The sequence below is a fragment of the Vanellus vanellus genome (assembly GCF_965231255.1).
Source record: "Vanellus vanellus genome assembly, chromosome: 3".
NCBI classification, from domain to species: domain Eukaryota; kingdom Metazoa; phylum Chordata; class Aves; order Charadriiformes; family Charadriidae; genus Vanellus; species Vanellus vanellus.
Window position 1 is genome coordinate 24975772 of NC_138907.1, and position 18078 is coordinate 24993849.

Genomic DNA, 18078 nt, shown 5'->3' on the forward strand with positions numbered 1-18078 from the left:
ATTAACCATCTGCTTGCTTTTTCTAACCAGGTATTAAAGTGAAATTTAGAACCCAGGAACCTGACGGTTTGATTTTTTTCTCTGCATCACCTGGGAATCAAGAGGAATACATCGCACTTCAGCTGAGGAGTGGGCGTCCTTACTTTCTTTTTGATCCACAGGTACAACAGGATACAATAAAAATAGCTTATGTTATTTCTTTCAGTACTTCTTTGCATACTTATCCTTTTTAAGTTATTGTTTAATTGATACAAGCTAACTGGCTGTTCAGAACGCTTAGGTAACTGGACTTTTTGGGGAGAGACACACTGAAACACTAAAGCTTTCCTCGATTTTTGTTTTGTTTGCCACAATTCATGACTTTTTTTTCCTTTTTATGGGTTGGGGATTTTGTTAGTACCACTGAACACCACCATAGCTTAAAGTACCAAGATTTCAAAGGTGGGCAGAACTACTTTTTGAATTAGCAAATAAAGGTTATGTATTTTTTAGCCAATTATTTTTAAGCTTTCCATCTTGAGACTTTGTCTTTTCCTAATGAAATCAGTGTCTTGCCATTAATGTAATGAAAGTAGTCTCCTGCTTCTAGTAATAACTACCACAGCAAAACCATAAATAATGAGGGAAATATTATCAAATAAATTCCACAAAATTAAAAATAAGGCCACATTCCTTGCATTTCTGTTTGGGTATTTTCTGTTTTCTCTGCACCCCGAAATTGGATCTCCTCATGGAACAGAAAAAACATTACAGACTCAGTTATATTTTGGATGTATGCAAGAAACTAAGTAATTATCGGATTTTCTAATGATATTGGCAGCATATGGTATCATACGTATCCATATATGCACATCCTTTTGGTAAGGTTACCACTGCCTTTGTGTTGCTGGAAGGCCTGGTCGTTGTATTGGCCCTATCTTCTGTCATGCCTCCGTGTCTAATTATATGATTGGCGTTGTGTCTATTGCTCCGTGGGGTCGAACAGAAATGCTTACTTGGTATAAAATGCCATGGATATAGAGATTTTGACAACCCACTGTTAACCTTTGCTTCCTGAGCTCTGCTATGGTCCAGGCACTGGTGCTCCATGACCCTGTAGAGGACACGTGCAGCAGCGAAGCTCCTCCTCAGCTCTGGAGAAGCTGTGGAGGAGGCATGGTGCTGCACAGAGGCTAGTCTCTATGCGATCCCCGGGCTAGAAAACATCAAATCTGCTTCTGTCCCCAAGACATAAACTTCTATTATTTCCACTGTGTTTACACACAGGCATGGTCGTCTTTTCCTTGTTGCAAACTGAATCAGCGTGTACTTCAATCTTTGGGACGATGTTTAACATTGTTGTTAATGTTGCCCTCATCCACATTTTAATAGGTACTAGGTCTGTTTTGTCTCTCTTATTCTTATACCTTCACTTAGCTGGAAAGGAATTTTTATTTCCTTTGCAAGATCTTTCTAGGTGTAATAGTTTGATTTTTTTTGTTGTTGTTGTTGCTTGTTTAAATGGGAGTGGATATCTTTCAAATAGCATTTTAGTGCTTCAAATAGTATTCCTAGCCCTCCTTCCAGATTTGCTCCTTCTGAAGTAGCTTTGTATCAGCTAGGTTGGACTCATTCCCTAGAAGACGTATTTTTTTTGATTCACAGTATTTAGGAGATAGGGAGGAAGGGGGACGGGTGGAAATGTGGCTGGCTTGGGGCTTTAATTTTCATCTTTTTTTCCCTTTTTTCCCTGTCCTTTAACTGAACAAAAAATGTGAGATTCTGTCCGTATTCATTCCCTAGAGCTTCTTATTTCAGCAGTATTTTCAATAGTTGCTATCTTGAATTGTAACAAATTACTTGGTTATGAATATATCTTTTTTTATCTTTGTGTTTCATTTGAATCAGCTTGGGACAAATGTCCCAAGCTGATTTTTATGACCATCACTTCTTTATTGTTCCCTCCTCTTACAAAGTCTAAAATAGCCTATATGGCTGGTTCAGTGAGTGTTTGTAGAAAAAAAATAAATAAATCTTTAGTTCAAGGCATTGAGGAATAGTGTAGGTCTTAACATTTGATTTACTGTAGATAGATTATAAATTTAAGTTATAATTTTTTTTCAGTCTTCTGTATCCTTAATATGCTGTGCTACCATACTGTGTTTACCTTTGTTTCTATGTTTTCTACATAGTTTGTTTCTTTTTTCTTTTTGCTGTTATTTGCTATTTCTATCTTATAGTGTCAGGTATCAAGTTCTATAACCGCAATTCTCAGTCCTTCATTTGTGTATCACTTTGCATTACTGTGCAACTGCTTTAGTTACATCTTATTGATAACGTGTGGTTTCTTAACTAGGTTCTATGCATTGTTTTCTCTAATTATGGTCGTGGCATATATGATAAGCATTTATGGCCCCACCTCTGTGCTCTTCTCTTAAAAACTGCAAAAAATCTTTTTGATGATAATTATGACTCTGCTGCTTTTTATCGAGAGCAGCTTTGTGTAATATTGTGTGCTTCCTTCCAGCTGTGTCCTGTCACAGGTTAATTATTTTTACCCTTAGTCCCTTTCAGGATTTTGGTATGTAACTTTGCTCATGGTGAGCAGCGTGTTTTCTCTTTGTTGTATCTGCTCTGGGGGTAGTCCTGCCAAGTCGTCTTTGTGGGGAGTTTTCAGCAGCCTAAATTCTTCCTTCTCTAAGCATTCGTTTCAAATCCTGTTCTCCCTGTCCAGTCATACTTCTCTCAACTTTATGTACACCACCATTCATCTAGCTGTTGTCTGACCATCTCTTTTGTTTCTCTTTTGTGTTGTCTAGCTGCTCTTCTTTCCTTATTGTTTTACTGTCATTCTTTGCAGGTTTCTACTCATGCTTATGGAAGCATGAGTTTTTTTGCTAACAAATGTCTTCCTCAATCTTGTCTGCATAATCAAGTTGTTCCATAGACCTTCCTCTAAACTCAGTGCGCCTGCAAACTTTCATCTGTCTGTGGAAATTCTTCCCATCACAATGCATTTTACATCCACCCCTAAATTACACAGTCAGCTCTAGCGACAATTTACAGTTATCTTTCAGTGGCTACAGGTCATTTGTTCTATTTTTTTTTTCCCAGGGAAATACTGAATATTTTATACAAAGTGAAATCACTAACAGTGGAAATTTAAGGCTAATCTATAGCACCGTTTCCCTCAATGATTAGGACAGTCTAAGGCTAAGAGTATTGGCATTCTTCTCACAATATGGAGGGAATTGAATCCAGCTTTTCCATTTTAGAAGATGGTCCATTTACTAAACTTTACAGCAAGAAGGAGGAACACCAGATACTTTTCTTTTTGCTTGTGGTTTGTGCAGAGGCTGAAATAGTAGGCACCGTCTGAGGGTGAGCTGTTACTCCCCTAAAAAGGAAGGTGGAGAATACATGGCTATGCATCCCAACTATACCTTGCTGCTTGGCATTGGCAGAACTTCAGCACTTGTTCACCTTTTCAGTGGTAGGAGTTCGGGCATTGAAAGAACTTGACTGGGAGAAGTGTAGCTGCATTCAGACTTTGGCATCTAGACAGTATCTTCGAGGATTTGCGTTTGTGATGGTTCTATTCATTTTCATGAATATAAACATCAGCATGAAGAGCCGCAGAGATTCGTATTGACTTAGTTATTACTGAGAGCTACTAAAAATGAAGACTTATTGTATGGGTCAGCAAATTAATCTAGATTTGGTTCCCTATGTGTGATTTCCAAAATGCCTAACAAGCTATTTCACAACAGGATATTTGAATATGATCACAGTTACTCAAGTAGTTCTGGATAAAATGTCATACAGATGCTTCCACTGTAGTTCATGCTGAACCCTGAACACCATCTTCCTCCCCCCCCCCCCCCCCGAAATTAAGCACAGGTTAGCACATATGGTTGTGTGGTCCCAGATTGAATTGGTTACAAGTAAATGTGGTTTCTGATGTATAAAACTGTTAACGCTCTAGACTGTTGCCAAACATAATATGAAGAACCACTTATTCAGGCACCTGATCTTTAGAATGCAGCATCGTTTGTAACAATTTTAACGCTAACTAAGTACACTTTGATGAGACAGCATTTAATAAAATGCTCATTAATTTCATCATTAGCAAGGGTATGCTAAGAAGTAAGCCAGTTTCTTATGTCACGCCCAATTAGCATCCCATGCTAGTAATCCCATTAGTATTGTTGAATTCACTAATGGAAAAACTAATGGGCATGCTACCAGGGCACATTAATTGGGCATGACACCAGTTCTGGTTTTAATTATTAAACTACGATAATGAAATGTGTGTTTGTAAAATATTAAAATGTTGAAATAGGAGAGAAGACAATAAAAAATAGTATATGAAAAAGCACGCATTAGTATGTAAGGATATATAGCTTTGTATTGTTACCATGGGACAGAGGACTGCTGTACAGACTGCCTTAGTACCAAGATGTGGGCTGAATGGAGTAGGAAACATGCTGTAAATATTAATAGCAAATTATTTCTTCCTCTAACTGTGTACATATGTACTCATCATATGTATTTTCATACATAGGATACACAGTGAAGCTCCCCAATTAAAAATGTACTGTAAAATATATATTATATTCATAAATCTATATGCTGACGAGCAATTTCAAATAGATGCACATCATTAAGGACAGAATACTAACTTTTAACAGGAGTTTCAGTATTAATCACAATAGGTTGATGTTTTTATCAACAGGTTTTTTTCATATGTGTAACTCTAAGGTCCTTGAGCCAGAAATTTCTGAACTGCCTGGTTTGCTGCTGCAAAGTAACAAGTAGACCCCCAAATTACAAGGCACTTTTTATATTTCTTTTACGTATTTTTTTACAATTAGTTTTTTGAAGCCTGTCTTAAGCCATAAAGTGACTGCAGAGGTTATGATTCTTTAAAATTATGTAGTGCCCGTGAAATGTTTTTCCATTCAGTAGTTGCCTGCTACATAGGACAGTTCTATTTTGTGAATTCAACAGAATAACTTTGAGTTCCCAGATGGTTCCAGTAGGGTATAAAGTCATGAGACAACATTTTGGGAATTATTGGGAAGTTGAAAGATTGTTTGGATATAAATATCAGAAAAATGCCTGGAATAAATTAATTTTATTTTTATTGCATCATTATATGAATTCATGTGGTATTTATTTTAGTTGTTTACAGTCTTGAGATTTGGTTTGGCAACTGCATCTGTTATATTCCTCTTACTCAGCGATTCAGAAAAGATTTCTCTGCATTTTGTCATGGATGTCTCTCATTTCACCCCCTCATATCATTATAATCTTTTGTTTTAATAAAACCAGGTAAAAACTCTAGTTAAATTTAAAAACATTTACACAAGCATACCTTGTACAGTAAAAACCTCCTCAATAAGTGCCTTCTATTCACTCCCTTCCACCCCCTCACCCCGAATCTCTTGGTATGACTTTTTCCTTCATAAAGGTGTTATACTCTCTCACCTAAAAATTCAATTCCTTTTGATACCAGGTTAACAGGAACAGAACATGCATTTCATACTGTCCTACAACTACATGTCTTTTTTGGACCCCTTCCTGTAGTCAACAATCCTGTTGGATTTCTGTGGATGGAACATTGAATCGTGGCCATCACACTTCACAAAAACAGCAATCAATGAAGTAGTTAAATAGAGACTTAATTAAAAAAGTAAATAAAAAATCAAAAATCTGAGTGACATGACCCTCAATAATTTGTGCCTTATCCTTATCTTTATCAGAGGTACTACACAGGGTTTTCTATTTTTAATAGAAACTGAACTGGATCCTCAATCCCTCATTAATTATTTGAGAAGGTTAATTTAGTGGGGAAATCGGTCCTAAACATCATTCAGTATTGCAAAAGAAGTTAAACAGAGGACTTTTGTCTTTATTTTTAAATGTTGTATACCACAGAATGTTATTCTAAATAGGTATAATTCTAAAAGGTATAATTCTAAACCTTACCTTCATAATATTCTAAATCAGATTCTTCTTTTAATAAAAAGGGGTCTGCGGTAGCAGTCACTCCAACTAATGATGGTGGAAGAGAGTACAACGATAACAGTTGGCACCAAATAATTGCTACAAGAATTCAAGCCCTGGGAAACATCACAGTGGATGGGCAGTACACAGGTAATCAATTCAGTTTCATTTTGCTTTATTATTTTGGTATTACTCAGGGTATTGCTCACTTGCTTAATTTTCCACTACCTGTGTTCATCTATACAGCAAAAAAACTCAGTTTTCTGACAAAATCACTCCTGTTTTGTCTGTGCATCTGAGGTATCTGTCCACTGTGAGTCTTTGCTAATTTAATACTAAGTGGTAGGAGTTTGTCTTTTTATATTTGTGAATCTATTATTGTATTAGTATTCTTTTGTAAAAGAGCTCTAAATATTTCCAGGGTATGTATGTGAAAGTATTAGGATATTGTGTTACATTAGCCTCTTTTATCAAATATCAATATTCTGTTATTGAGTTGAAAATCTGTTGAAAGCATTGAACACAAGAATAATGACCTATTTTGTTCAGGTTCTTCCTTAGCAACTAGTGGCAGTACCGTTATTGGGGAGAACACGGGAGTTTTTGTTGGAGGACTTCCACAGGGTTATACTATTGTAAGAAGGGATGTAGGTGAGTATGATTGTGATATAATGAATCCTATACAGTGGCACTGACTTAACTGCTTTTCCAGTGCTGTAGGGTTGTGTCAGAAACATGAGGACAGTACTTAATTTGCATAATTATTTACATAATATTTTTAAACAAAAATAAGTCTGTACAGTTTCTTGAATTTTATCTTTCGGGATAGATTGAAGTACCTATATAACTGATTTCATCAGCACTGTATGAGGTCTGTGTATGTTTTATTGAATTTTATACACAGAACTAGTATGCATGTGAAACTTATGGGTATGTTTTACATTTTAGATACCTAGATTCTTTTCCAAAATACACATACAAATTGTTTTTATTAGCTTAAGAGCAGGGTTGTGTGTCCCACCTGGACACAGGGATACAACATGCTGGGCTTTTCTGGTGTGAGTTTGGATCCTTCAGGATCCGTTGAACTCATAAGTGTATGAATATATCTGTATTCTACAGCTGTATTTATGTGGACCTGGATTGTAGCTGGCTTCCACAGGATCAGTAAACATACCTATTCTTATATAAACTTGGTCTATATGCCAAGTATATATTCTGCCAGCAGTAACAGGGAGGTGACTGCATACAAAACCAGTATATAATCAGCTGTTCTCAGGGGATTCATATCCAGGCTTGTGCTTTTTTTTTTTTTTTTTTTTTCCATTTAAACCTGAAAACTAAATTGTTTATTTAAGTTTGTATTCCCACCACTGATAAGGACATCAAATCTGGTCAATTACTTGATGTGAGGTACACTAGAGTGCAACTTCCTCTGTCCTCCTACATCCAGAAATAGTGCATGTGATGTTCTAAAACTTTGGTTCATAAAGTAATGCAGGGTGCCTCCATTAAAAACCTCAACTAAATAATCAAAATGAGATTGACTCTACCCTTCAAGAGAATGCCATCTATAAAATCCTGCTTTATATTTTTGTCCCCAGTAAAGAAAAAGAGATAGAAGCCATGATTTCCTTTTTTTTTTTTTTATTCAAACAAGGGAAGAAAAGTTTCCCGATGGAGCTTCTAGAAGTATATTCATCTGCCTAAGCTTTTGCAACACTGTTTCGTCCTATTCAACAGATGCATGCCTTTCTTCGCAATTATTGTTTTTTTTAAAGAGGATAAACCTGAAAAATTTCCTTGGAATCTTCATGGAGTAGATCTGTGCTGTTGATTTGAAGGCACCTGTTGGCAAAATCTCAAAGTTTAATATTTTTCAGCAACATAGCAGTAGCTGCCGCTCTTAGTGACTAGACCCATTCAGAAATCTGGATTTAGCTAGAGACTAGATTTACGAAGTGATCGATGGCTGGTTCTCGATGCATTCTTGCATATATACAATAGGGTGAGTGTGTATAAAACATATAAATTAATCCCCGTGTTTAGTTGCAGATTGGCTTAAAAAATTATTTTCCATTTCTGCAGGGATGAAAATGATAGTCCAGAAAGGATTTGTGGGGTGTCTCAGTGACATATTTTTGAAAAAAGTGGATACTCCCCATGAAAACTGGGAATCTTTGAACTGGCAGGATGCTGAAGAGCAAAACAATGTTTATCGTATTTGGGAAGGATGCCCTGTCGCCCTCTCCAAAGGAGCACATTTTCTTGGCAAAGGTAATTTGCTGTACTATTGCACTAGTCCAGTATACTCTTGAGATATAAAAAGTGATCATATCAAAAGAATTGCAGTGATCTGCTTTTCAAAGTAGTTTTAGTTATATAGGATTATTTTTGAATGCTTTAAAATCTGGTTCCTGGATTTACAGAAGACTGCTGCATGGAAGAGGAATTGCATTCACAGACAGGTCCTGCTGCTGTATCTGTATGCAGCTTTTATATGCATGTAAAAGGTGAAGTTTCACTTTTGAAGAGACACAGATGCCTATAACATATCAAAAAATGCAAGGCAGAAAAATTTAGAAAATTGCACCAGTTTAGTTTGTTGCAGTGCATTATGAATAACTGTCCTTTACAAAGCTGAGTGATAAAGTTGTAAACCTAAATCTTAAAACCTCCAAGCTCTTCATATCAAAGTAGAAAGTAGCACCTAGATTTTTGCTTTTGGTTTCTTGAACCTATTTACTTATGTATTTGATTAAATTCTGCGTGTATTTGCTTTCTTTCAAGGGTTCCTGGAACTGTATTCAGGTGTTTTCAGTGGTGGACTGGAATTTGAGATCTCATTCAAATTTAGAACAGATCAACTGAATGGATTGCTTTTGTTCGTTTACAATAAAGATGGCCCAGATTATCTTGCAGTAAGTTCAGAAATACAAATAACTGTATTCAGATATGACCTGGGAGTTTTGTCTACTAAGATATGCCCAGCATTTAAAGAAATTTCAAACTTGTTATTTTTGTGGTTTACTTATTTTGAAATGCTGTGCACAGCAAAGTGTAAGGGGAGCAAAAAGACTCCAATGAATGCTCAGAGTAGGTTACCTGTGGTGTTTATATCATAAATAAGAAAGACATCAGTGCATGAATATATGAAAAGCAGAATTATTCTCTTTCCTGAGTTAGAAGTGATTAGAAAAGAGAATAAAAAAATGTGCATTAAAAGCTTTCGGTTCATTCTTGGGAAAGTATAGAGTTATCTGATTTCCCGGTTCTCGTACTAGAACAAAATCAATTAAATTGTAAATCAAAAATTTCATGACGGAAATTGTCCGATGCCCAAAAAATCTTTCTTTTTAAAGGTATATGTATTTTTTATAATCAATGTGATTTCTTCATTTTGATTTGAAACATAATGATTGTTATAGAGACAGCAATTAGCGGTTTAGCTTAATCCCATCTCATCCCTATCACTGTTTTCCCAACGCCATAGAGGAAGTTCTACAAATCCTGCATTAGGTAAATTTCTGAGATAATGCCTATGAACTTTCTTGTTGGTGTCTGTTGCATAAGACTACTTTATGCTCTGAAGTACTCGTGCTTCCATCTTTTCCAGGATTTTGTTTTAAGGTTGAATGTGTTTGTTACAGCTTTTCAATTTATTTTTTTTTATTAGTTACATGGCTCTGGATTTTCATATTTTTCTTCCCCCAAGGATTTTGAACGTAATTAGACTGTGGTTGCCATTGCTTAGTGCGTCAACTATAGTTACTACTTGCACCAACCAGAAGGTATTACTTTGAAAGTAATATCTCTTTTTAGTTGGTCCAAGAAGCAATCATTTCCATTTAGAAATTTTTGAGGTTATTGTTACTCCTTATGACCTAACCTGCCCTTTCTGCATTTTTATTGAATCTCATTTATTTATTTATTATTATGCAGCTGTTTTGCTAATGGCTGTCATGTCACAGCCTGTTTTATTGCATGGCCTTATATCTAATGTGCCTTTTCTTTTAAACTTCTGACCTAAAATGTATAAATATATTTTTCTGCTTTTCAGGTCAACTATAACTTAGTTTTCACTTTTTATATTACTGAGTTTCGCAGCAGATCACTTTTTTTCCTGGATTTTGAATTCTGCTAGAAGCGATTGCATCCTCTTTTTCAAGCAGCCTTAGTCCAAAAACTGAGTTCCAATAAAAAATCTTGCTAATTACGTGTTACTAACTTAGTTTTGCCCTCAAATAACAACCAAGATCATAAGCTAATAGCATAAGATGCTGTACAGACACTACTGTCCCACCCTAGAAAGACTTGCATGTGTGTAATTCACAGTATAGGAGCACTATTTACATGAACAGTATTCACAGGGACAAACACAGGGCTTGGATTCTTCTGGAGATTCTTGTGGTTTGTGATCCTTGTTTCCTTCCTCTTGCTCTGTGAAGAACTAACAAATAGAGACAGCTTCTGACTGTAAAGGGAGAAGGGTACTTACTAAATTGAAAGTGCAGTCAAAAACATGAAGTAGTTAGACAAAACACCTTCCTTCTCTACTCATACTTCCAGATTTTTGGCAGTATTATCTTTACATTATTTTTAGCACTTAAAACTGTGATTAGTTATTTTTCTTAGCATTTTTCCTAAGTCAAATAATTTTTTTTTTTTAATCTCACTTTACTCCTGACCTAAATGTCTCCACCGCCTTAAGGTGAGGAATTTGAGAGAGGATGAATATATGCATGCTTTTCCAACCCTTGCAACTTTGTGTTCTGCACATACATAATGATGACAGAAGGTTTTTCCGTACACTTGAGCTCACAAAAAAAGGTTAATAGAAAGTGAAAATGAGGTGTGTACCATGTTGCGCATGAGCTGCGATGTCTTTGTTAGGATCTTTGGTCAGGAGACATGTGCATTGCAAAACAGATTATAGGCTATACCACTTATCCTGAGTGTCAACGCAAGATGGTATGCCCTGACCCTTCCTTTTGCATAGGTCACAGCTCTCTTATTAGCTTTATAGTTTTGGAACGACTAAACTAGACACATGGCTGGCCTGCTACCAAATGGCCAAAGACTCTGTCTTGTCTTCTGCTCAAGACAAAATTATGTCCTGGAAAGGTGCTCTGTGTAAAGGTCACTTCTTCCATGACTTCCATGCTGTGAGAATTAACTCAAGCTAGAGAGGTCAATCTGATTCTCTTTGGATCCAGGCACAATAATTATGAGCAAACTGTGACCAGATAAACTATTACGAATCACTAGCTCTGACTGGCATGTATTTCCTCATGAGTTTGTGATTGGGCAAAGGCACTGTGACTGCTGGTAGAGTTTGCATTACTGATTTTGATGCTGACCACTTCAACAGCAGAGAAAGCCTGAGCGCTGCAGATCTTATATGCGACAGTGGCACCAGCTCCCAAGACACTGTAGCTGATGAAGTTAATGTTGAATTCAAGAGCTGACTTACTTCTGCAAAGCAGCAAAGTAAGAAAGAAGTCCTGTAGGAACTTTTTCAAAAGAATTGCACTTAAGTAGCTGCATGAAGTAAAATAACCCGTGTCTGAGATGAAAGTGTTATCTGTGATGGAGCTAAGGAGGGCTGTGAAATAAGTGTTTTGGGGACTCAAAGTCAAAATCTTTTCATTAGCAAAGAAGTGGCTGGTACTCATGTGGGACTCATGAAGGTGATACACCTATTTGTCACCAGTGATTTCTCTTGGTCTGATCTGAAGAAGAGATTTCTATTCTGTTTCCATTGAAGACTGACTGATTCTGAGGAGACTATTGAAGGGTCTGTGTTTGGGCTGGACAAAGAGGGCTGGTACCAGTACAGAACATCTCTTTAACCTTATTGATTTTGAACTGGAAAGCCCAGTTCAAGATCAACACCACATACTTTTTCTTTCAAAGGGCTCACAAACTTACTGTCATTGCCAAGTTCTTGGAAGTCTCTTGTTTGTCTCTGCTGGTGTCCCTGAATCTCAGGATGACTTCCTCGTTCAAAGGAGATGAAGCTATAATCAGTCTTGTAGCTCAACATTGGTTGGGACCATTTTGGATGGCAGGTTTAACAAAGTGTCCATCAGCCTCCAATGCAGCCCCTATGCTGAGTTTTGTTTCTCAGATAATCCTTTCATCTTCAAAATCATATGTTTATAAGCAGATTGGGTGAGGTGGGGACTGACTGGTCCCTGCAGAGAAGGAAAATACAGAAGCACAAAATAATTTAGGTTGAAGGGATCTTTTGAAATATTTTATTCCAAATCTTGACTAAATGTAGGACCAACTTGAGTTTTATCAGGTTGCTCCAGGCATTTTCTGTTTAAGTACTGTACATCTCTGTACAGATGGACAGTCCATAGCTTCTCAAATTCTACAGCCTGTTCCAATCTTTGACCATCCTCATTATAGAAAAATAAAATAAAATCCTGATATCTAACTGTAATTTCTTTTGTAACAATTCGTCTTTTGCTGCTGGTTCTTTCACTATGCACCTCTGAGAAGAGTCTGGGTCTGTCTTCTGTATATCCTCCTATAAGGTAATTGAGCAGTTAAGTTCTCTTCTGTTTAGTCTTAAGACAAACCCTGTTCTCTCAGCCTCAGTTCATACATTAGGTACTTCAACCCCTGACCAACTTGGTACTCCTCCACTGAATTCACTCCAGTGTGCCAATATTTTTCTCATACTGGAGCGTCCACAACTGAATACAGTAGTCCAGATGTGGTCTTCCACGTGAGGAATAGAGGGGAAGAATCATCTCCTTAGACCCACTGCCTACCTTATTTCTAATACAGCCCAGCGCACGGGTGCCCTTCATCATTTCAAGGGTACATTGCTGAGCAGTGTTCAATTCGTAATCCATCTTGCCCCTCAGTCTTTTTCTTCAAAACTGCTTTCTATGTTTAGAACACCAGTGGCATTCACCCTTTGGTATCAACTTCAAACTTGTTGAGAGTCCGCTCCATCTTATTGCCCAGGTCATTGATAACATTTTTATCACAATCAGTCCCTGTATCAGTCTCTGAGATGCCACTAGTAACCAGCTGCTTGTTGAACCTGCCTGTGTGCCTGTGGAAGCTCTTCTTGACCCTCACGTCATCTCCCAGATTCAAACTGAGCTTTGGCTTTCCTAATTCCAGCCTTGCATGCTCAGGTACATCAAAATAGGAATTGTGTGCAAAGACAACAGTAATAATAAAATTGTGCAGTGGTTCTTAATACTTGTATCTCAAATACTAAAAAGCAAGTATGCTTTTAACCATTAAACTGTGAACCTACTCAGGTTTAGAGTTAGGCTTTTATGATGATGTTAAATTGTCTCGTACTTTTGAGAGATGGCAACTTACATGTCTGGCAGAAGAATAAGATGATCTTTGTGCATTTATGGTTTAATGTTATAATATATTTTCCAATGACAAATTAACAATGAACATTTTTTAAGTGGTCCCAGAATTTTATCCAAAGCAAACAATTGATCTCTTTTTCTGAACCTATGCTTACTACCAGAGAGAAGGACCTATAAATGCTGGATGTATGCAGGACTTCGCTTTTTTTATCTTCATCATGCAAAACAGTTCAAAGTGAACAGTGGTTCTTTATCTCTAGCTGCACTTGGGCATTCTAAATGTCAGTCCAGGTCATCATAAAAAGAACAAGCATCATTCCCTGCCTGCTTTAAGACTATGCTAAGATGAATAAATTGGAAGAGGGTGTGCCGAGTAGTGACCTTAAGTCAAACACCATGTCTGCTCTGTAGCTTCCAAGTTTGGCAGAGTTGGTGGCATACTGCTGTAGTCATGCAGCAGAAGCACTTTCTTCTTCACACCAGTACAGTGTACTCTGTATTAATTTTCATCAGTGAAGAAAAATGGTGACTTGTCCAATGGACTACTTTTTCAAGCTATGCTCATCAGCATTGGTGCCATCATCTGTCCTTCATTTGTACTGTAGAGTCCTTAGCTGTAAAGGGCTATGAACTCATAGAAATCTAAGAAGTTGTGGTCCCAAAGAACAAAATCTCTCCGTCTCATGAGCAAGCAGTCAGTGTGCACTCTGGAACAGGACCCGTATTGCCCGTGACATCTCAAGTACTGAGTTCTTTCATCGTTTGGGGTCCCTGTTAAAGAAATACAATCCAGTTACAAATGCTGCAATATTAATATTATCAGTAATCTAAATATGTCAGCTTGTCATTACTGGTGATAAACATTTTTATTAAATCCGTAGTTTTTATTTCACTTAATAAGGTTTCGGCATGGAAACAAATGCCTTTTTTGTGAACGTATCCATATCTTTCTTTAGGTTCTTCATCTCAGTGTTTAGTACTCTATACCTGCCAATTTACAGGCTCAGCCCCCTTGTGTTCCTTTCAGTTAAGATAAAGAATCTTGCAATAAAACATTTGGAAACTTCTGCAGTGAAAATTTAAGCAAAATAGATTTCTATTAGAGAATTGGCACATTAATCTCTAAAAGGACATACAAAAACAATTATTTTCTTACAAGATTTAGAGAATAAGGATGAAGTATAGAAACAATGTATGCTGGAAAAATTTGAAATTGAGTTCACCAGCCAATTAAAAAGACCTTAATCAGATCTGACATTTCATTTCCTTATTATCTTGTTACATTCTTCTAAAAAATGAATTGATAGATAAAATACTGTTTTCTCATTCTCAAAAAAAGCAAAAGAGTCCTGGTTCATTGTCTTTTCTTTTTACTTAGTTACATTACTGGCAAAGACAGTTGTCAAAAAATCACAATATATTTTCCTACGTTCTGAATTAACTGATACGCTGTACTTAGCATGTTTTGTGTAAGCAATTTTATTGTAATTTCTGCTATCCTGAAGATAAAAATTGATAAAGATTGTTCATTGATCTTGTTCATTGACTCCCTTGATTATTTTTTTTAAAATAACTTCCTGTTGTTGCTGTGTATATGATGTCTTTTCCAAAATCCTTCTTCTTTTTTAAAATACATAGATTGAACTGAAAAGCGGAATATTAAACATCTTTTTGAAGACTGGCATTGTCTTTACACAAGTGGATCTCTGGTTAGGACTATCTTACTGTGATGGAAAGTGGAATGAAGTCACTGTGAACAAGGAGGGCTCTGTAGTTTCAGCAAGTATGAATGAACTGAGAGAGCAGACACTTGAACCCCATGTTCAGCAGCTGAAAGTAAACTCACCGGTCTATGTAGGAGGAATCCCACCTGAGATTCAGAATTTTTATAAAGAACTGGGGTTAGAACAAGGTAAGATGATGCCAATAAGAACATATGTTTTTCAAAAACTGGTGTCATGCATGCATTCTTCTGCTGATAGTTTAAATTCATGAATACGTAACACAATTTTTTCCTCCCACCCACTGTTGCTTTAACTACGGGTTATCCCTACCCATCTACCTTTTCTTAGACCCAATCCTTTTGTAAGTCTATAAAAATTCTTCCAACCCAGTGATATCTGAAGCAATCTAGCTCATAGGAGAGGAACTGTAGAGTAGCAAATGGTAATCTGAGATGCCCAACCATAAGATCTCAAATCTTCATCAGAGAAAGTCAGTTCAGATAAACTTGTTTCACTTGATCAATTTGTGTCACTTGCAGATCTAGAATACAAAACCAGTGGAAGACAGGAAACATAGCTTAAATCACTGTATTGAGGGTGGATGCTGCCACAAGGAAGAATTGTTAGGAGCTTATTTGTCTTTTTTTTTTAGACGATACTGATTCTGGTCTAAAAATTAAGTAAGCATAAAACTGTGAATTTGGATTTTGGCTACATTACCATGATTTCTGTGTTATCAGGAGGAGGAGAGATGGTCATGTTTTTAGCCATCACAGGTCAAATTTCTAGGGAAAAGAGAAAAGAGTTAATTACAGCCTGATACTACTGGCATCCACAAAAGGATCTGCTGCATGAAAAGTAGTCAAAAAGTGTCTATTAAACTAGCTCTGTTTACAGTTTGGGTCTGTTTTTTCATCACTTATGAAGCCATCAGTCATGGTGTATTTTTCAGATGCTGTGGGCACATAGGTAGCAGTCAGTAAGTGATTAGTGGGGAGTCTCTGCAGAGCTCCATTGAAGCCTTGAGATTTCACATTTATAGAATAGTTTGAATCAAATCCGTGCACTGCCATTTACAGATAGCTCAAAAATATTGTTTTAAGTATTCTTCCAGCTGTGGGTATCACATATATCATAACATTCTCCAGGTTCTGTGTGCATAATATTTATGGCCTGAAAGAGCTAGCCAGTCATACCCTGTCAGTGTTGCCTCGTAGCAGATAGTATAGCCTCGTGACTGGATGCATTTGCAACTCCTGCAGCAAGAGATCTGTGAACAAAGAATCTAGGGCAAAATAACATCTAAAGTGAAGGTCTGAAATGCATATTGAGGCACATCAATAAACATTACTTTTTTTCACTGAGCCTCCTCAGCATGCTGCAAAATAAGATGGTGGCTGTGAATGTATATTCAGAGCATCTGAAGATAAAAACATTCTTGTGTGGTCCTAAATGTAGATTTAGATGGACAAGATTAAGCTCTACAGCTTAAAAACGTACTTTTATTTAGGACTAGAATGATGTAATGGTATGATAATAAAATATGGAGACCTTCCTGGTTTAATAAATATTTACAGAAGGTTTTCTCAATTAATGGTTTCTTGGTTGTTAATTTTCAATAAAGGAGTATCTTTTTACTCACAGCAAATAAGGGATAAATATCATTCTCCCACCCCACCTCCATGTCAGTTGCAACTTTATTTTAAGAAATCTCAGCTAGAGTCTGAGGGCCTTTTTGTGACCCATCACATGCCCTCGTGAGAGGTCAAGATGGAGGGGAGCTGGCAGGAATGTTTGTGAAAATTTGTACTGTCATTACTTATTCTGCAGCTACCTGAGAGTCAAGAAGATTACTAGGCCGACGTCAGTCAGAAATCTCCAAATAGTGATAAGTGCAGCTAAAAAGATACTAAAAATAATGTATTAAAATAGGTAATACAGCATGCGTCTCATCGCAAATTAAGCAACTGTTCATTTTGTCTCATGATTAAAATGACCATGCAGACTGGGATTAATTCTTTCCTCTGCCACAGACCGCCTAAGCAACCGAGCAGATTGCTGTGTAGCAAAGTTGAGCTTAAATTAGGATGTATTCATTTCAAGGAGTAGTTTGTCCAAATTCCTAGTGTTGTGGAGAGAGAAGGTGTTGTAGAGGATGATGGATGATTCAAAATGGATGTCCACCTTCAATGCTCCTTTTTTTTTTTTTTTTTTTTTGCATGAACTATGCATGGATACTCGATTCTCAGATTGGGTGGATAAATACAAATACTACTCTGATCTGTCATCTTACACTAATAAAGGCAATAAAAGTGTGTAAGATATAAATACAAAGCTAAAAAAGAGCATTGTTCTGTGAGAGGTTGAATTTTAATTTACAAAGTTAATTCTTCAATGAATTGAAGTCTTCAGTTTGGTTGCTGTTTACTTTGGGTTTACGTTAAACATCAATCACTGTACTTTACTCAAAGCTGAGAACTATTTTGTATCAATTTATTAATTTCCTTTGTAAATTAAGCCATAGAAATTTTAAAAACTGCATCCTGATTTTTTTTTTTGTGGTGTTTTTACTGCAAGTAACTAATTTAACATATTTGTAATGTTGATAGGAATGTTACACACGCAGAGAAATATATATGTATATAAAGAGATAAATATAAGAGGAGACTAATTATTTTTTTTCTCATAAATTAACAGTTTGGGGTTATGTTTCTAGAGTATGTTTGTAAACAACATACCAGTTATATCCCCATTAGGATAAACTGGTATACCTCCATGATCTCCTGAAGTTAATTATGTTTTCAATCTAGACATTCTTCTCAGTTTGAGAAAGTGCGTATATTAACAAAATATTCGCAAGCAGTAGAGAGCTGGTTTTCAAGTTCAGAATCGCTTTTATGGTAATAATTTTAAAGAGAGAAGTGACAGAAGAGAAAACAGAAAACTATTTCCTCATGGGATGGAATTGATAACAATGAAAGTAGAGTTCAGTAAGGCAGGAACTCAGCACTAGC

The 18078-nt window shown here is 36.5% G+C and overlaps 1 protein-coding gene across 1 annotated transcript in view; it reads left to right on the top strand.

Annotated features, from left to right (window-relative positions):
* The window catches only part of USH2A (usherin), a gene marked incomplete at its 3' end in the record, with an annotated part of 409152 nt that overhangs the window by 142948 nt on the left and 248126 nt on the right, over positions 1-18078 (top strand). Inside the window, exons 21-26 of the mRNA XM_082480510.1 lie at positions 31-161; positions 6012-6138; positions 6538-6639; positions 8077-8265; positions 8779-8909; positions 14979-15252. Coding sequence (XP_082336636.1) covers positions 31-161; positions 6012-6138; positions 6538-6639; positions 8077-8265; positions 8779-8909; positions 14979-15252 — 954 coding nt within the window. The remainder of the gene's footprint in view (positions 1-30; positions 162-6011; positions 6139-6537; positions 6640-8076; positions 8266-8778; positions 8910-14978; positions 15253-18078) is intronic.